The sequence below is a fragment of the Manis pentadactyla genome, chromosome 9, assembly GCF_030020395.1.
Source record: "Manis pentadactyla isolate mManPen7 chromosome 9, mManPen7.hap1, whole genome shotgun sequence".
Taxonomy (NCBI): Eukaryota; Metazoa; Chordata; class Mammalia; order Pholidota; family Manidae; genus Manis; species Manis pentadactyla.
In genome coordinates, this window is record NC_080027.1 from 56,412,839 (window position 1) to 56,433,283 (window position 20,445).

The 20,445-nt window shown below is 52.9% G+C and overlaps 1 protein-coding gene across 13 annotated transcripts in view; it reads right to left on the minus strand.

Annotated features, from left to right (window-relative positions):
* Positions 1-2,323: 2,323 nt before the first annotated feature.
* PLEKHA7 (pleckstrin homology domain containing A7) overlaps positions 2,324-20,445 on the minus strand; it is a 199,780-nt gene continuing 181,658 nt past the window's right edge. For 7 of the 13 annotated variants that reach the window (XM_057507426.1, XM_057507423.1, XM_036877023.2 and 4 more), the window contains 11 exons: positions 19,812-19,920; positions 19,418-19,644; positions 16,372-16,560; positions 16,155-16,272; positions 14,098-14,201; positions 13,296-13,496; positions 10,305-10,460; positions 8,076-8,209; positions 7,141-7,283; positions 5,473-5,580; positions 2,324-3,669 (listed from right to left, as the gene is read on the minus strand). In XM_057507426.1, coding sequence (XP_057363409.1) covers positions 5,483-5,580; positions 7,141-7,283; positions 8,076-8,209; positions 10,305-10,460; positions 13,296-13,496; positions 14,098-14,201; positions 16,155-16,272; positions 16,372-16,560; positions 19,418-19,644; positions 19,812-19,920 — 1,479 coding nt within the window. In that variant the 3' untranslated portion in view covers positions 2,324-3,669; positions 5,473-5,482. The other 6 variants (XM_057507422.1, XM_036877026.2, XM_057507421.1 and 3 more) reach the window with 5 other exon arrangements.

Here is a 20,445-nt window from a genome sequence, read left to right on the forward strand (position 1 = left end):
AGCTCCGCTGGTTCAATTCACTGCACTTAGATGCATCTTTTCAAATAATAGGGAAAAAATGTAACAGGGTCAGACCCAATCAATATGCTTGTTCAAACAGAATTGCAGGGACTGTGATGTGCACACATTTTGTACTCTGCCTTTGTACGCTGCCACTCACTCTGAAAAAAGGTTCCTTTGCTCGGAGAGCAATGAAAGTGGTAGCCTTTGGAGTGGAGGCGGCAAAGCAATGGCATGTTTACCAGGCCGGGAGGGGCTGCCAGTTTCCAACCCCCCCACCCCTAGCTTCCTTTCTTTGTTCTTTTCATAATAGCACCAAACCCCACGTGGACAAAGTCCCTCACCCACCCCTGGCATCCATAAGCAGAATCAGAAGCAGGGGCTCTCAGCATTTGCCTGCCACATTTCAGAAACGTGATTTGTGGATTAGACAAATAATTTGCTGTTTCTTTCCCACCCTTGGTGTGGAACAAAAAAGGACTTGCTAGGGAGCACTGTACTGCAGCGAGGGAAACTTCCGAAGCCCAAAATGAGCTCTTGCCTGGCTGAGCCAGGCTCTAAGTCCACTCCCACCCCCAGTGCCTTTCACCCCCAAGCTGACCTTGGGCAGACAGATGCTTCCCTGGCCTTTCAACCTCCAACAGCCAAGAACCCAGCTTAACTAAAATGGCCAAAAGGGTTGGGGGAGAAGGGCTAGGGGCAGTTTCCACTTCTACAACCAGGAAGGCGGGCAGAAAAGAAATGATGGGGGGACAAATAAAATGATTGCTTTCCGCATCAACCTCAGTCTGGGCACATCTACTTCGTGCCCACTCACAACCGTATGTACATCTCGCCTTAATCACTGAAACAACGCCCTGGACAAGTTAAGAATCTCAGCAGTTCAGGAGGCTCAATTGGGGGTTAGGAAATGATTATTCCAACCCATGATTCATACTAGATCCTAAATGTTCTCCCTGTTTCTTGCTAAAATTCGACAACCTGGATTCAACCTGAGCCCAGATTAAAGTTAAAACTCAGGAATGGATGTCAGCAAACTGATGCAGGAGAAGTATGCTCATATCCCCTTTATCAACCACAATCCCATCATTAAAAATCTGCTCTGGCCTGTGGTCCCCTGTAAAGAAGCAAAGCAGGAATCACTGGGCCACATGGAGTTTCCCCAGAGTCCCCGCCGCCTGGAGGCTTCCTGGCGAGCCAGTGCTACCACGGATGGCCCCATCTTACCTCAGGCAGAGTCCTCTCAGGGGGGCCGAGCCACGTTGCCTGCTTATACATGAGGTGTCTGGGGAGTGCCTTCTCCAAACCGTGAGTGTTCTTCATGGAGTCTGAACTGAGGGCCTGCCATGCTCTCTGCAGACTGAAGTTTGGGACCTGATTTGTACAGAACAGGTGACCCCTCCTCCCAGCTGGAACTGGAGAGAACAGTCGCCATGTTCTCTCCTACACAGGGCTGTATGTTGTGAAATGAAAACTGAGACCAACAGTAAGGAACCGACTGATATGTTTTCACTGAGAAAATGTCTACACATGGCCACCCTTTGTGGGGGAGGCATAGCCTCCTGTACCTTCCCTTGGCCTTTGCATTCAATTACGGAGGAATCTTTTCCACCCACCCCCTTTCATCTGTTATGGAGATATCTCCATGTAATGCTTAAAACTGGGTATTATCATTTATTTTAAAATTCAAAAGAGATCAGTAGCTCAAAAAGCAGCGGCATCCCCTGTTCAGAATGCCTTGGGATCTATTTTCCCAGTTTAAATAGTTGGAAAGTCACTTTAAACCTTGGGTGCTCTTCTTGGCAATAGAGAAAAATTGCCATAACAACAGACTTGGAAATACACACGTCCCTGAACTGAACTGGCCTCCTGCCTTCTGTTTTAAGCATACATCACAAGTCAAAATGAATTAAATGTAAATCCAGTTTGCAATGGCCCGTCACTAACCCGCCTCATTGGAACAAGCCGGCGGCCTGTGGTTTGGAAGGGGGCCCGTGGCATCCTTCCTGCTGTCTTGGGTTGCAGTTCTGCTCGCCGAGCAAGCCCCACCCGGGAGTCCACAGCCCCTCAACAGGGCTGGAGTGGGGTAGGCGGCCACCCTGAGCAGCTACTGAAGCCCAGCCAAGGGCCCGAAACCACAGGCCTTCTTCCCCAGGCCGCCAAAGTCAATCAAGTGTCAGAGAACTGTCATCTGCAGGAACTTTTCATAGTTGAACACAAGCAGGATCAAGAGCTGCCACTGGGGATTTTCCAAAGAAATGGAACAAAAAAAACATCTTAACACAGGCCACTCATGAGAACATAGCCAGCAAGAAGCAGGAAGCATATCAGGTTAATATTTTAATCTGTACATCACATTTTTTTTTTTGCAAACCATTACACTTTTATTTAAATTAACTTTTCCTTGCAAAATATTTTCATTTTTCCAACAAAATCTTATAAAGGCAAAAATAAAATCTTATTTTGGCAAGTGTCATGAAGTTGATACTGACAGCATATGGAGTTAGTTAAAAATAGATGGTGACTTCTAAATATATTCAAGATACTTTTTCTGACCAAAGTCAAAGACAAATTTTCATTTAAAGTGTGGCTCCACCCAATGGAGTTTTCTTTTCTTTCCTTTTAAACATCATTTTCTGTATGCAGAATATTATGAACTCATGACTTAAGGGCCACCAACACTGCACCTGGCTTGGCAGCTCCCTCATCATTTTAGGCTGGAAATCAAGTCAGTATTGCCCCTGTGGCCCTGCTGGCTGCTGGCCATCAGGCATGGTGGGGCATACTGCCTGCCCTTCTGCCACCAGACCCAGGTCCTAGGGAGGCTGACCTAGGTTCTCACAGGACAGGCAACAAAGGTCCCAGAATTCCCATCACAGCCTCTTGTACAGTCAGGGGCTTTTAGGTAGATGCCACCCAGTATGAAGATTATTGCTTATGATACAATAAATGGTGCTTCCTCTCTCTTTTTCTGTATTTCAAAGGGGTGTTTTGTTTTGTTTTTTTAATTAAAGCCAACTGCCTTCCCCCTCCCCCCCACCAGATAAGAGCCCTTTGCTGAGAGAACCTCTTGGGTGGGTTGGGACCCAAAGCTCTTGAACACACCATTGCCCCTCAACCAAACCCAGAGGCCAAGGCACAGCTTGGGTTGCACCTGCCAGCCCAGTGGAGTTTCACTCTGCAGGGCTGGAATCCACTGGAAGCATGTCTCAAATTCAACCTTCACCTGAGTTTATCGGATGCTGGGCTGGCCTCTGCCTGCCCTGCCCTTCTCCCCCCACCCACACGCAACCTGAATCCGTACATGCAACTCCAGAATCCTGCATCCTCACCTTTCCAGCCACTCAGCCCTTGAGGTGAACATTATAAAATATATTCTGATTCTAAAATACAGTGTATTTTATAGTGTGTATCAAAAGTGCCTCTGTCATTTGTAAAAAGAAGCCTGAACTAAAACAAGTGGGGTGCAGGGTTGTCAGGACCTAGCCCTGTGGTGAACACCCCACAGTGGGTGGGTTGCTTCCTCCTGCAGCGAGAACTCCTGCTTAGCTGGAAGGAGTGTCCTTAGGGGAAGGAAGATCAATCTTCTCAGAGGAAACTTCTTCCACTGCGCCCCTGGCTTCAGACTTCTCCTCTGCACGCTGGGTCACGGATCAGTCACTGCCTGGGCTGGCAAAAAGCACAGGAGACCATGAGAGACTGGCAGGCCTCCAGCCCACATCTGGGGAGCAGGCAGAGGGTATGTCTGCATACACATGTGACAAGAGATGGCAGGCTGATGAGGCAGAGATAGGCAGAGCAGGGAGCTGGGGCAATGCGGCCGCTGCTGGGGTCCCTTGGCTTCTAGGACTCATGGGCGCTCAGCCCCACCCCAATATTTCTAGGAATTTCCCAGATACATGCTGGACCCTAGATTGGGTCCCTGCTCTGTTGGAGCATGAGCAAAGAGGACTCTGGGGTCCAGTTCTGGCCCTGCCCTTAATTCACTAAGTGACTTTGGATAACTCTCTCAGCCTCCATGTGCCTTGTGTTTTTAATCTAAAAACAGGGTGAGCATGCCCACCTCCTAACAGGAATGGTGTGGAGACAAGAGGAAATGAGGATATGCTCTGAAAAGAGCGTTAAAGGCCTATCTCACAGCCCCGCGGGCACCGGAAGTGGGGAGGAACAGAGCCTGTCCCCTGCCTCTCTGTGGCCTGGTAGGGACACCACACTCAGAGCTCCAGAAGAAAGCCACATACCCTAGTGTGGCCCCGGCAGGTCCCTGCGGACTTCACAAAGGACCCAACAGGAGCAGCTCCCTGTGGCTCCTCAGCCAAGGGATCTGCACCGCACACCTCCCGAGAGCCTGGCCCAGGCAGGCTGCCATCTTCCTTCCACGCTCAAGCTGGAGAGGCTCGCAGAGTGCCCAGGCTGGGGGACACCTGCCGAGAACCTGTGCCCCGCACCCAACGCACAGACGCTCTCCATCCCTCACTTCACTCCCTTCTCCAAAAACCGAGAGCTCCTGGCAGGGGCCCAGATGCATCCATCCGTGGGTAGTGAGGGGCCCAGAACAAAGGCTCTGAACTTGCCCCAGGAGGCTCAAACCCGGACTCGGACACTTACAGCTGCAACTCCTTCTGAAAGTTCCCCAAGATTTCTAAGCTTCTTTCCTCATCTGTAAAATGCACGTGAGTATCTTCATAGGGTTGTGTGGATCAGAGGAGATGCTTAGTACTGTGGCTGGCACACAGCAGGACGCCAGCGTCAGCGGTAGGTAGACACGCTGGGCCGGACACGGGGCCTCCTGACTCCTGCTCCCTCCCCAGTCCCACACTGCGTCTCATCACTGATGCCTGGCTGGGGAGGACTCTGAAGAGGCGGTGCCAGAACATTCTGAATGGCTGAGGACCAATTTCAGATTGTCCAGATTGTCCTGGGCAGCCACCCCCTGAAGCTTCCCTTCCTTTCCCCCTGAAGTGCTCAAGTGACAAAAAGGGAAGTGCTGTCCTTGCTCTGACACCAACTCCAAGTGACATGCGGTGAGCCCCCAATCCCCCACTGGGCCCCAGTGTCCTCATCTGTAAAACTGGACTTAGTCCTCCAGTTCTTTGATTTCTTTGGCCAAAGTCCTGAGAGGCTGAGATCTAACTCTCTTCTTTCCGACCTCCCCAAGCCAAGCCCACATCTGGCAGCCCAGCTCGCACCGGTCCTTGGGGCGCTGTAGGCCTGTGGAAGGACAGCCGGTGAGGAGGGGCCCGAGATTTCAGGGAGACAGGGGGCTTGGCTCACGCAGTTTCTGCTGTGTCAGAGCCATTGAAGATTGACCACCTAAAAAACATCAGCCCGCACCTGCCTACCAGCCCAGGGTGGGGGTCTCCCCAGCGGCCGCTTTGCCAGTGGAAGGAAGCGTCAGCAATCACCCCAGCAGCAGAGGGAGGAGGGCATGCTCAGCACCAGGTGAGGGGCCACACCAGGCAGGGCTCTTACTTGGAAGGTGTTAGACAAAGGTGTAGTGGAGTCCGTTGCTTAAGGGGGGGTAAGGTGGCACCGTCCTGGAGGACAGGGGGCCTTTAGGCGGGAGGGCCAGCTGCTGTGCTAGACGGGCACACAGGAATTAAGCGGTGTGTTAGGCCCCTCGTCTGCTCCTGCAGCACCTGAGGCCCCTCCTGGCAGGGCTGGGGTGGTATGGGCCCCAGTGCCCATCGCTGGTGGCCTGAGCTTGGGGAGGCACGACTATGTAGCCTGGTGGGGGCCCGGCTGGGACTGCCCTGCAGCTCCCAGACATGGCTCGAACGTGAAGGGAGGCAAGAGTGAGAAAAGGCTGCAGCAAAGGCGGCCACTCAGCAGGTAAGTGAGGAGGACCCTGCTGGCTGACTGCAGGCTGTTAGTCTGGGCATGCTCTCAGCTAGTGGCAAGGAAACCAAGGACAACAGGTCCACACAGGCTGAGAAAGCACAGGCCAGAGAAGAGGCACTTTATGGTGGGAAGAACCCCCACAAAGCCCTCCACATGGAGAGGAGCTCAGGGTTGCTGAGGTGGCTGCAAAGAGCTCCCAGGATTATTAGGAGGAGGGGTCTGGGTGAGCCATCTGTCTCCCTGGCCACTGAAGGCCACAGTGACCGAGTCTCGGCCTGTTCGCATGTCCTCAAGGCAATCAGGAAAGCAGGGATTCTAGGGACTCTGTGCAGTAGAACAGGGGACAGAGTACAGGCCTCCCTGTGTCTGCTGCTCCCATGGCTTCTCGACGTGATGTTAAAGCTGTACTCTCCGGACCAGACTCCCCACAGACAGTCACCTCAGGACCCAGCAGGCTCCACCCTTGGTCACTTCTAGACCCTTCAGCTGGGGCTGGAGGACTAGTGGGGGCCGGGACACCACTTCAGGCTCTACGAGCACCCTTTCTCTAGAAGGCCTGGAGCACACCTGGCCGAGGGCAACGTCTAGACACACAGGGGCCTCTGCACCTGGGGAGAACAGTACTACTAAATGGACTGAGGGCAAACACGGGGAGCAAGGTGTGCATGGAGGGGGCAGCCAGGACACCTGCTGGCTGAGAAAGCTTTTTTATATGTGCACACACACACACTCAAGCACCCACCCTCCCCACATCCTAACTGTTATCTTTCCCAGGGGCCAGCTAAGTCCCACTTCCCGAGTCCTGCGTTCTAGCACAGGCCTCTCTGGTAAGGTGGATGGTGGCTCTGATTTGGGGACCAAGCCATGGATCCCGGGTCATCAGAGGGGCCTGCTTCTGCCTTGCCCCAGCAAGAAACCCAAGCACCAATGGCTTTCCTGGCCCCTTCCTCCTGAGGCCAGAAACCTTGGCCTTGGCCCCTTAGCTCAGGGGCCTCAAAAACCTGTTCTTAACCCAGTCTCAGAGCACGCTGGAGAGCAGCAACACTCCTAGATTTAAGGATGAGCCAGAGGCACCCTCTCCCAGACCTCCTTCCTCTGACACTCCTGAGCGCCGGTTCCCCCACTGCCTGGCCTGCTGCACGTCACGTTCCAAGGCCTGGATGTTCACAGGACAGGCCCTCAACTACCAAGCCTGACTCCTGGGTTTCCACTGATTCCCTGACCAGCCATGCTGGGCTCCGCCAAGTCCACGGAGCAGTGGGCAAGACCTGCCTTAGAGGCTGGCATCCACGGCCTCACCTGCCACCTGCTTGCTACGCTGGGAGGCCTCGGAGGCCAGCGCGTAGGAGATGTCGATGATGCGCTCCTGTTCCTGCAGCTGTGAGTCCAGGTCGGCCACGCTGTTCCGGTCCTGGCCTGCTGGGGGCTGCAGGTTGCACATGCTGCGGGAGGGCCAGAGAGCAGGCTGTGGGCCTAACCACCCACAGGCATCCGCCTCAGGACGGCAGGGTCTCCCTGACCCACTCATTTGGAGGACATCAGATAAAAATGGTGCACTTTCTACCTAGACAAAGGTGCACATGCTTCTCCCCAAACACCCCAATAGCTTTGTTCCTTTTTGGGGGGATCACAGACCTCAAGAGTTCCTGCTCTAGGCTCCAGTTAAATCCAGATGTGAAAGGGCTAACCTGCTCTGAAAGGGAGGCCCTGAAATAGCAGGTTTGTGTTTCTGGAGCTACAGAGACTGAAGGGCAGGGAAGCCACTTCCTGGGGGTCCCATCCTGGCCTCCAGAGAAATGGACAGGGCCTCTGACACTTCAGGACAAGGCTGGGCTCCTGGCTCTGGTCTAGCGGTCTGTGTGAGGGAGCACAGGTCCTGACGCTCACAGAGGCCTGTCCTCAGGGCTGATCTCCAGCTGTGTCCACATCACTGCCACGTTTGGCTCCACTTCCCACACTTGCCAAGGTCATGGCAGACAGATTTGGGGGCGCAAGCCCAGGACAGCCCTCTGTGAGTGGTTCAGGATTTCCCAGATGACACAGGCAGGCTTCCTCACTGATCTGCTGGTGACATGCTAAGAGCCAGTCTGCCCCTTCCAATAAGTAGGGTTTACCTTAGTCAGAGGCTTGGCAAAACATACACCCTAACATGCCTGGCCCAGGGTTCATTCAGTTGAGACCCCCCAGGGTGGGGCCCAGCAGGCCATGAGGACCTGGGCAGCTTAAGGGCTGACCTGGACCGGGCGAGAATGCTGCGGATCTTTTCAGCTTTGCGATACCGTGCCTGCAGCTCCTCAAGGCTGGGTGGTTCTTCAGGATCCAGCTCCACGTAACGCTCGGGTATGGAGACCTTCTCTGGTTTGGCCAGCTGAGGAGAGGACCAGGAGGTGGTGGCAGAGACAGCCTCAGATGTCTGGGTCTGGGACCTGCTCCCCTGCAGCATCCCCCACCGTGAGGATGTGCAGAGCCCTCAGTGGTAAGCAGCTCACTAAGACCACCGCAGCAGTCCTCTGTGGAGTCAGGACCTCCACCTGGGTCTGACTCCAGAGCCCTGTGCTTTCTACCACCTCAGACAACCACCTACAGGCCGAAGGAAGAAAATGGGGAAGGCAAAAGAACTAGACCTGAGAACTAGGAGCTCTCAGGATAAAAATTATCGTTCCTAATGTCCACTCAGGGAGACCTGGCCCCTGCCGACCTCTCCAGCCATACTATGCAGCCTCTGCCTGGGATGCTGGTCCTCTTGCTCCCTGGACTCCTGCTCAGCCTCCCCATCTCACCTCCAGGAGCCTTCCCCGACCCTCTGCCACCACTCCTCGCCTCCTGTCTTGTTTGTCTCTCCTCTGTCTAGTGCAGGGACCTGGCACTTAGCAGCCCTTCCACAAATTCTCCTTGGCTGGATGGCTGGGTGGGTGGATGAAAGGAAATGAAAGTGCTTTCTGTCCCTACAAAAAGCTGCTCGGATCTAGACAGGAGGAAGCCATGCTGTGTCTATCACTTTCAAGAAAAAATGACCCAACTCCTTCCCATCAGTCTGTCACATGAACCAGAGGCAACCTCAGCTTGGTGAAATCTCACAGGGGCTAACAAGGCTAAAAGGCAACTTTTGCACACCCTAGGAAATGTCTTCCTCCTTGTGCAATAGTACATTAAAATGAGGTTGGTTGAAGTTTCTAAAAATAAGCTGAATGCAATCCCAGGGCAAATCTGGACTTGAATTTAAACCCATGCACACCTTTTATTCTGGCAAAAGATGGCAAGAAATAAGCCCTTCTCTATTATTTCCAATGAGGGCAGATCCAGGGGAAGGAAATAGATTACATTGTAGCAAGAGGGATTTAGGTTAGAGATAAGGACTTCCCCCCAGGCTGGCAGGCCAATTAGGACACTGTAAAATGCACTTCCTTTGCCCAGGTAGGGTGTAGAAGCCTCGTTTGTGTATCTGAGACAGCACAGACCTCTGGATATTTCAGAGGTGCCAAAGGGAAAAGGTCTGAGGGCAGGGGACTGGCCACATTAACCCCTGGAGCCCCAGCTGACCCCAGAATTCAGCAACTCCACAGGAGTCGGTATGTCCACACCCGCTAATCTATCCTTCATGTAGTGAGAGCATTTCCTCTCATGCAGTTTCAGGGAAGGCCAGTCCTCACCAATGTTTTTGGGATATCTGTGGGCCACTGTACACTTCATTCAGCAGTTGTCATTCACCAAATATTTTACAGAGCACCTACTATGTGCCAGGACTAGGTGCACAAAGGTGAACCAAACAGCCATAGATGCTGCTCTACAGAGCTTACAAATGGTACAGTATAGGGCCACAGGAGGCCACACGTGCCAGCCGACTCTGAGTCTGTCACCCTCTGATGCCCTTGGGTAAGAGAAATTGCTGATTGGAAGAGATCAGGTTACTTGCTTTCCAGGGCCTGCCTGGTCATGATGCATTTGAGCCACCAGAGGGCGCCAAAGGAATTCAGACCAGAACTATGCACGCAGGTTTGCCTACGATTTTCAAACTTGCCCCCCTCTCCCCACCACCAATCAAGTCTGATTGCCCAAGTCGGCCTGACTGGCCAGTTACGAGACCATCCCCTGCTTTTCCAGGGAACATTTCCTAACAACCACTTCATCACGTGCCAGCCCCTGTGCTGGTGGCTTTCTGATCATCTGCCGGTCCTCTGGACATCATGCTGAGTCACTTAGTCCTCACCACAATCCACTTCACTGGTGAGCAAACCGAGGCCCGGGTAAGTCAAATGACTTGGCCCAAATGACAGAAAAAGAGATTTGAACCTGGGATTCTTTTACTGTCTCAAGCTGCTATTCATCAAGTCTCCTGGGCTGCATGGAAGCTGAGCCTTGTCCCCACATAGGACAACACCCACCAGGGCCACTGGAAGGGCTGGTCAGGGGTGAGCCTGGCAGCCATGCCTCCTGAGCGGCAGGAAGGAAGCCCCTGCCCTCACCTCTCTGCTGATGTCCAAGTCATAGTCTTGCGGTTCCAGGTCCAGCTCAGTGACAGGCATGGCCTGCACTTTCAACCAGCCATTCTCCTCGTCCTTTCTTTCCCCTTGCATGGCCCGTTCCAGCAACTGCAGGTCAAAGTCCTGCTCACGCTTCCACTGGCAACAGAACAAGAGGATTAAATGTAGTCATTTCCTCACTGCTAGAAGAGCCATGCCTGTCTCCTTTTGGATGAGTCTTGCAGACCCTGGGAGCCTTGGGAAAATGGGCCTGTGACCCATTAGGGAAAGGCTGTGTGACCATGGACCACAACCTCATCTCTAAAACAAGGCAGCAGTTTGTGACACAGATGGTTCCTGCTACATGCTGTGGACTCTGTGTAATGGAGAATGAGGCATCTGCCCCTTTTATATGGCCTGATTCCAGACTGCTGATTTCTCTTTGATCTAGGCCCCCAGAGGGTTCAAATGTGCACCTCCAAGGTGCAGGTCTAAGACCCATGACTTCAGACTTATAATGGTCCCCCGGGATAGAGTAGGCTCCCAGGTCCAAGAGGGTGACCCTAAAACAACCTGGGACACAGCTCCAGAGAAGGGATTTGCCCCTTCTGCTGTCCCAGAGCTTATAGGTTTTCTGTTTCAGGAGCTGTACATCCCAGTTCAGAAATAGTGGAAAAGAAAAAAGCCCTCTGAGGCCTTGATAAGTGGACTAGCCAAGAGCCTGCCTAGTGGACTCTCCCAACAGAACACACTTAGGGGTAGGAAATATTGTACCATGGAGGGGCTAGGAAGGTCCAAGCAGGAGCAGCTTGGGGCCAGTGAGACATGAACTGTTGTGTACCATGACAACTATTTGGGGCAGATGTTTTAAGTTCGGGAAAAAAACCCACAAAGCCATGTAAAATTGAAATGCTCTATCAAATGCAACATTTCCAAGGCTATACCTTAGTACCAACTTTGTAACAAGCGTCCCTTCTGAGGGAAAATGTAACCTGGCCATATGAGATCCAAGCACAACTGTGCCGCTCAGTGGTGGTCTTCCTCGTCACCTGTGGCCTGTGTCCTCACAGACCTTTGATGCTGAGCAGGTTGTTGCAAGTAGGGACCACGCTCAGAGCCACTCTTCTCTTGGGCAGAAGCCAGCAGATGCTTCCCCATCCCCGGTCACCAACTTCCTCCCACCCCATCCACCTCTCGGAGCCCCAAGAGGTCATGACTGCCACTGATGCTCTCTTAAGTGCCCCAAAGCCGTAAGCCCATAGCCATATCAGCACATTTCACCCATTCATGCACAAGCTCTCCAGACTGACTCCAAACCAATGTAATCGTTCTTAGTTGACGGTTTCCAATTATAATATGGAAGGCTCAGGCAGCTGAAGTTTCAGGGATGAAGAATTTAACGATTCACAAAGAAAACGTACATTTTTCTTACACGCTCACAAATGCCCCAAAAAGAGACAAGTCCTCATTTAAACCCAGCCTGATTGTTTCCACAAACAAACAAACAAAACCCCAGTAGACGCTCCGAGGCTGCCTGGGGAAGAACCACTCCAATCCACCGTCATTAAGCAACACGTTTATTGGCGCTGCTGCAGAGACTTACAGGAGTCTTTTTTTAAAAGAAAAATTACAAGGTATTCAAGTTATGATGTTTAGGTAACCTTTCTACATTTGAGACATCAGGTTGGAAAAGACCAATGTTACCCAGCATGACATTTGCGTATAAAGTATAAAAAGATCCTGGCTTTGCAGGTTCTCAGGATATGAGTGTCCTGGGTCTCACTCCTGTGGTGTCTGGGCTAAGAGCTGCAGGGAGGCCCTCTAAATGCAGAACACAAGATACAGTATCTCTGCTATCTGTTCAGGTCACTTAAATACTAGAAACACAAAATGTTTTCCATAAGAAGCTGTGATGGAACTGAAGGAATTAAAATCAAACCACCTTAGACCTGGTAGAATTTATTGAAATATGCAGTCTTTGAAGTCTGTGTTTACTGTCCAGGTGTGAGGCATGGACCTTATAAATTCATAATGCCCAGACCTCTGCCAATGACCCTGACCCTCAGACAGCGGTTGGCTCAGCCTTGTGGGGTGGCCTTGGGATAAGTGAATTATGAGTCAGTAGGCCTGCACAGGGGGGCAGCAGACAAGTGAGTCACACAAAGGAGTGCTCGCTAGGCTATGCAAACAAGAGCTGCTAATATAAGCCTGGTAACAAAGAGCACAGGCTAGTTAGAGAATGTTCAATGCAAATTAGAAGCTTCTGTAAACACAATCAGGCAGGATTAGAGAGGCAATGAGCGGTAATACTAAAAGCAAAAGAGCTTGTGCAATGAATTAGGGAAAGAACAGTCAGGCTAGAGGTCTAGGGAAACAATTTCAAACAACAGGGTAAAGTCAAATGGAATGTTTCCAAAAGGGACCTAAGGCGACTGTGGGCAGGGTGCAGGGCCTGGAAGCACCACCAGGGGGCAGCAGAGCTTCCCTGGCTCTCCTGGGCACCCTGCAGCTTGTCAGCACCACTAGCTGTGAAGACCAGCCCTCAGGACTGTGGGGGCAGGACCCTGTGCTCCGTTGCCCCCAGGGCATCCACTTAGAGGCTTGGGAGGCTGGTTGGCCTGCATTCATCCCCACCAAATTAGGTCGCCATCTTACTCCTCCACTCCTTGAGCCTGCATCCCAAGTCCTAGATTCACCTGAGACCCTCCAAATGCCTACGAAGGTCTGTCTCAAGCTTGGCTCACAGACGGAGCTTTGGACGCTTTCCCTGGCTCTTAGGCTCCTGCCAGGACATCCTCACTCCTGCTCTGGTACTGGGTCCCCTCTGACTGAGTCACGTGCAACCTGGCTTATAGACAGGCAGCCCGTGGGGCGTTCTCTGAACCACGGAGGTCAAGGGGCCACCCTCTCAGGGGTGTGAGGTGCTGCGCTTGGGGAGTCGGGGAAGTCCTGCTCTCTGTCCCAGCCCCGCCTGCCTGGACCCTCCTAACATACTGAGCCGAGATCTCCATGCAGCGGTTGGCTGAGGTAGCGAGGCGAGGGCGCCCCCATCCTCTCTCCTTGGCTCAGTGTCCTCTTGCGCTCGCGGACCAGCGCCTTCTGGTGGCGCTTCATGCGCTCCAGCTGCTCCTCGGCACTCATCTTGCCCCGCTGGTGGTCCCCCGAGTACAGGCGCTCCAAGGCACTCTTGGGTCTCTGGGGGGCAGGACAGAGAGCAGCAGGGCTAGAGCCACAGAGGGGCCATCCTGCTGGCTGCATTCCTGCTCTTTGTGTGTGTGTCTCTCTCTCTCTCTCTCACACACACACACACACACACACACACTCACTCACACACACACTCTCTAGCTGGGCTCCTCTTGGCCATGGAGAACTATGTCCTCTAAGCACACCCATGGACATGACGCCCTGGCCCTCAGGGGTTCCCTGGGCAGCACCCCATTCTGCAGACACATTGTGGCCCAGGCCTGTCCAGTCACACACACACATGCTGCATGTAATAGGGCCAGAACTCAGGATGCAGTCTTCCTGGGCTCCCTCCTATGAGCCTAACAGGCTGCAGAGAAAACTGGGTGTGGGGGGGATCCTCAGGAAATGGAGAGAGCAGTGCCATGCCCTTCTTGGTGGGCAGCGGGGAAGGCATCCCTGAGCACGTGGTGACAGGGCCCCTGAGCTCAGGAGGGTCATCTCAGAGGCCATCCCCAGGGCTCACAGGATCACCAGTCACTGTCCCCTCAAGCCTGTCCCTTTGTGAGTGCGAGAGCAGTGAGCTCCCTGAGAACATCTCAAGGTCACTCACGGGGAGGGTCACCTTGCTGCTGTCGGCACTCAGACCCCTCCGGAGGGTGACATAGGGAGCAATGGTGGACGACTGTTGGAGCCTTGATGTGGATCCTGAGAGCCCTTAGTGAGGAAAGAGAAATTCAAGTGTTTTTGTGGTGGAGTGGACAGGCCACCAGCTTCCCTGTCCCCCTAGTCATCTCCCACTCCTATGAGGGGACCATGGGGGCCCAGCCAACACCCACTCTTCTTCCTCCCCAGGGCTACAGGTAGAAGAGGGGGGGTCAGCTGGGGTATCTCCCTAATGGGGGACAGTGTTACTGCAGGTCTGTGGACTGCCTTACTCTTCCCTCACATGCACACCTGGGCTGCTTGGCAGGTGGAAAGGATGGAGGGAAAGAAACACCCCTCATCCCTTCTTCCCAATGAACTGCTGTGCATCCTGCATAATGCAACTTGGATGCCCTGCCTTTGAGAAGCCTTCTCAAATGTCCCAGGCAGAGTCAGTTATCCCCTACATTCTTCAGTATGTTCACTGGCTACAGCACTGCCCACATACCTGTCCAACTAGCACGTGAAGCCTGGTTGACCAACTGAATGAGTGAAGTAAGTAAATGAAGGAAAGAAGGCACCAACCATTTATTGGGCACTAACTACATAATAGGCAGGCACTCTACTAGGTGTTTTGTAAGAAACTGTGATGAGACTGAAGGAATTAAAACCAAACCACCTTAGATTTGGTAGTATTTATTCCCACTGACTCTATGAAGTGTTACCTGACCATTGTAGAGGCATGTAATCTAAGACTCAGAGGTGTGCAATCTATGACTCAGAGCGGTTGAGAAACTTGTCCAAGGTCACAGGGCAGGAGCATGGTTGGCCATGGGCTTCCCATGTCTGGGTCCTATAGCTTAGAGGATTCATCTCACTTGGGCTGGTGGGTGCTTCCTATCGGGGGCAGTCTGGGAAAGCTGGAGATGGGCACCACCCTCACTGAGGACACCATTAGAATTAGCAAATGTCCTGCAATGCCCAGAGAAACCTGAGCCGCAAAGAACTCTCCTGCCCCTAATACTGCACTGATAAGCACCTCTAGGCCCTAATGAAAGGAGAGATAAGGGTCCCCAGGCATAGTGCCAAGGGTCGCTATGGCTCCAGCTCAGCAAAATCCAGAGCCCACACCCTTCAGGACCAGGTCAGGCCACAGCCAGCCTGCACAGAATGTAACCCTGCCGGTACTGGAACCACAGCTGTGTGTCTTCTTGCTCTGCTCCTGGCCAGTGGGGGAAAGCACCTGACTTCCCACCTTGGGGAGAAGACACGAGGGTCAGGTGAGGACCAGGTTAGACACTGGGGTCAGCCTGCTCAGGGGTTCCAGGAGGCCCAGATGCAGGAAGAGTGGGAGGCCTCTGTTCAGGGGGATTTCTGGGGCAAAGGGCCTGCTGTGGGAAGATGGGATATGGCTGAACCGAAGGGCCTAAGTTTGTTCCCATCCCCATCTCAGTGGGACAGGGGAGGATGGTGGGAAGGCAGCCTGATTGAGAAGAACAGTGTGTTTAAAGAAAGGACTTGGAGTGACAAAGAACAGGAAAGAAAAGCCCTCTGGAAGGCCTGGAGCGGCCGAACGGATGGCAGTCAGCCAGTATTCCCTCAAGGGGGCAGAGGCTCTGGGGCCTGGACTGGGAGCTGTGTTCTGGCCTCGTCGCTCATCAGCTAACTGGGAAGTTACTTATTTTCTGAGTCTTAGTTTTCTTCGCTCTAAATGGGGATGATAGTACTTCCTTCAGAGGATTATTATGAGTATTAACTAAATGAATATAAAGTGCTTAACACAGTGCTGGGCTTTACAACAATTGCTATTATCATAGTTCCTGGGGACAGACTTAAAGAGGAAGAGAATCACGGTGTGGCCAGAAGAAGGAAGGATAGGCCCTCTCTGCAGCTCAGGGTGCCCGACAGCAGCTGCCCACCCCAGCTCAAAGCTGCAGCAGAAGAGTGTGAGGTAACGGGGTGGAAAGAGGTGGTGTGGCAGTGGTGGGGGTCCCCAGAAAGCCTCCCTGGAGAGTCTTGTCTTACCTCTGCCTGGCAGCGTCTGGTACCTGCTCTCAGGGCCCACGAATCCCAGGGAGGGCTGGGCCATGTCTGCACCGAAGGTCACCAGCTCAGGCTCACTGACATAGGACCGGAGCTCCCCCTGTGGACAGAGTGCGAGGCTGTCCTACCTGCCCAGCATCATGCCAGCTTCCCTCTCCCTGCACACAGAGGGGCAACCCCAGGGGGCCTCCCTGCTCACCCTCGAGTCCCCATTCACACACTGCCCCTGCTCCCGATCTCGCTTCCTCTCGTCCGACTGCCGCTTGAGGCCCCTCACCGACGTGTGCCGAATGACAGTGGCCTCTCTCGGCAGAGGGGGCACAGCTGGGGGCTGGTCCTCTGGGCTGTAGAGGTCAGGGAGTGGGGGCCTGGGAGGTGCCTCATCTTCCTGTTTGGAGAAAGAACCAGACCCAGTGCCAGTGAGAGGAAGCTGAGAGGAGGGTGCTGAGTGGCACCACTGGGGACACAGGCCACCTCGGGCCTGCAGGGCACACCCACGGCAGCCCAAAGATGCCAACATTTCCCCTGGTTGAGCTGTTAATGGGGAATGCCTCTGCTCTAACCCTATTCTTCCCTTTGACTCACTTGTTACACCTGTACAAAATCCAGACCTCAGGTCTCCTGGGTCCACTCCTATTCCACTTGTTTGGAGTGGACCACAGGGGAGGCAGGCTGGCCTCGTACGTCTCTGACAGCATCCCCTCCACAACCACCACTGCCCGGAGAACCAGCGTCCACCCTGCTCCTCAGCACTCAGACTGAACCAGCTCCCTGCCCCTGCACTGCCTTTGCATCCTTGGGCTGGCAGCATGGAATCTGAGCAAGGACACTGTTCCCTCTTGCCTCTGCTATCAGAAATGTGCACGGTCACAAAATCCTTCTTCCTGACTGAACAGGCATCCCGGATGTGTGGCTCACCACCTTCCCCACAGCCTACTCCCTGGGCCTCGATGAAGGTGACCGTTTCCCAGCATACCTCCTGTCCATGGTGCTCTCTGAGGGCTCTGGCTTCTCTGAAGACCAACAGCCTGGCCCCCAGCTGCCATGAACACCCACCCACTCAGGGGACAAATGGCCTTCGAGACTCCCTCCTCTTCAACTCCCCTTTTCTTAGCCTAATTTTGCTTTGTTTTTCAGAACTGTGCAGCAATCAGGAAAGGGTGCTGCACATATGCTTTGCAATTGTTTCTCAGCATCCCTCTAAAGAGACACATTTCATTACTACGTGAAAGCTAAGCCGCCTCCTCAAGACACCCGTAGGCTCTCTGAGCACCAGCGGTTTCCAACCCTGACAAGACCTCAGAGTCACCAGGTAAGGTAAACACAAAACACTGATTGCCTTTGATCGAAGGGAATAGAATGTCTGGAGACAGAAGGTGAGAGGGAGACATGTTGTCATATGCTTTTTTATATTTGTACCCTTTGAGATTATTATCTAATAGAAAAATTAACAATATTAAATTAAGAAAAAAATAAGCCACATAAAAATGAAAGAACTAGAGTTACGAAACAAGGGGGACAATCTCACAAACAAAACTGAAAACACAAGATAGAAAAGAATGAATTCGGTATCATGTACAGGCAAAGCTGAAGTGTTTAGAGATGCAGACATATGTAGCAAAACTTAAGAACAAAAAACAAAAAGGGAAGGGAATTATCCAAGAAGGTAAAGAGAGTGGTTACCTTTCAGAGAAAGGGACACGGGCCTGAGGACTTCTGGCTGCTGGCAAAGTTTTATTTCTTGATTTGGGTGTTTGTGTAGCATGGATGGTCTCTTTACTGTTATTTGTTAAATTATATATTCATGTTTTATTGCAGAATGAGTATCATTGTTTCACAAATATAAATATAAAATAAGCAAATGACGATTTAAAAAATGGTAAAGCTGGTTACCGCACATACACTACTAGAAGGAGAGGAGAGAAGCCCCGCAGCGAGCCTGCTGCTCAACCAAGTAGAAAAGCTCTGCCCCGGAGCCACAGAGGGCCAGGCTGTGAAGGAGGACTTCTGCGACCATCTCTTCCCAGCTGCTTGTTCTGCCCAAGGGAAACTGAGGATGCCGAGGACCCAGTGGGAGAACAAGGGCTGGAATCCAGGTGGGTCCAGCTCCCAGGCTCTTTTTCCCTCTGTTCCTTGTCCTGGCTGGCAGGCTTTATGTCAGCAGCTATCTGCCCCAGCCATTCCTGCTGTTTGTCATGCTATTTTCTACCTCCCGTCTTGTGGTGGGTGCTCCATGCCTCTTAGATCTGAGACTGGGAGGGAGATCTCAAGAGGAAGAACTTCACAATGACTCTGGGTCCTGGCACCTGTTTGCCAGCTCAGAGCCCCGGGCTGTGGCTGGAAGCAGGTGGAGAGGGAGGACCAGAGGATGGGAACCCATGTGTGTCAGCCAGAGATCAGAGGTGCACTGGCCTTGTCAAGAGGTCCTAGACACACCTCGCCCAGAAACAGCTCCTCTAAGCCTGTGTTGGAAAAAACCTGGAGGTCCCCATCCCAAGTCCCTTGTGCTATGAACCCCCCTTCACCTAGACCAGATCCCTCCTGCTGTCCAGCCAAGGCTGGTCTGGTCCTAGAGACAAAGGCTGTCACAGCACTTGACCACATTTTCTGTTTTCTTAAAGTCTCCTGTGCTCCCAGATTCTGCCAAGGGCTTGGCCCCTTTTTATGCCAGGCAAACCAAGGTCGGCCATAGACCTGACCTGAGGACCTGGGCTTAATGTCTACTTACACAGCAGATGGGACAAAGAATGGTCAGATGTGGACTGGATCCATGAGGTTATTGTGAAGATCAAATGTGTCCTACAGCCCAGCAGAACAGTTGCAGGTCAAAGTAAGGATACTGCTCTGCTGAGATGAGCCCATCACCCACAGGCCTGTGTAACAGCAGGTCTGCCTGGAGCCCTGTACAGGGCAGCCACACACCTTTCTGTGCAAAGGCAGTCACAGACTCCACCCTACTCAGCACAGCACCTCCTCCTGCTGGGCCTGTTTCCCGAATGCAAAATGGATGGGTTGACTAGATCATCTCGAAGGGCCCTCCCTCCCAGTTCTAAGGGTCTAAGACACAAGGATAGGGCCCTACTGCTCCTTAACTGCTCATGGCTCAGAACTCTGGCTGGCTCTGTCTTCCCAAGTTTCCCCAAAAGCTTCTTCTCTCCCAAGAGAAGCTGACCCGAGGACAGAGAGGGACCAGCATCCGCCTGGGAGGCAATAACGATGCTCAGCTTCCGGTCATCAGTACTTACAGCCTTGGGCTTCATCTTGGTGGGTGACTGAAGGGGGGATGTCACTTTCCTCAGCTGGGGCGGATGAGGTCGGTACGGTACGTAGGTTTGCAGCTGGGGGAAGAGTCGAACCTCCAGAGGGGTCCGCACAGGGCTGGTGGGAGGGCTGGGCTGTGGCGGCTGCTCGCTCTCAGACGTCGAGAGTGAAGGCACAGGCGGGCGAGGAAACAAAGGCACCGTTTTTCTCTCTGAGGGGCGTGGAGGGAGACAAAGGATGGGATGGACCAGAACTCACTTCCTTCACAGGCAAGAGGAGTGACCTAGGCCATGGAGACTGACCCCTTCCTGCAAGGGCCGCTCTAGTGCCTGGAGGCTGGCCTCCAACGCCCCACACCGCTGTGCATGGCCCACTCACCTGGGTTTTTGACCGATTCCACCAGGACTCTGAAGTTCTCTTTATTTGCACTCAGGCCTGCAACGACATCTTCAATCCTCCAGAGATCCTTCTGTATCTGCGACTTCTCCTGAGGATGACAAGGTGGTGGTTCATTTCTCTCTTGGCTCCTCACTAAAAGTTTCTTCTTAGCACTCACACTGTCATTTCAGAGAGGGCCCCTCACCCTGGGGGGCAGCATCCCCCTTGGAAACGCTGCCAGGGCTACAGCCAAGCCTGCTTCACAGCTTCAGAGGGAAGCGCAGACATGGAAGATACCCAGGGTCCAGGGGGGACGTCCTAGCGGGGGGTTCACCTGTCCGCCCAGCCTTGATTGCGGGGATGGTTGTACAACTCGGTGAATATTCTAAAAACCACTGAACTGTATACTTTAAAATGGTGTTTATGTGACAAAGCTTTTATTTTTTAAAAAGCACAAGGGGAAAAGAGCCAGGCTTCAAGACCATACACACACCCTGACAAGTTACAACTGACATCAGATGGGGAGAGGCCCTAGAAAGAGGTGGGCAGGGCCTTTTGTGATTAAGGGGCATCTTTCAGTAGATTTGTTTAAGCAACATGTATAGTACTATTTAATTTATAGTGGGGGAAGAGA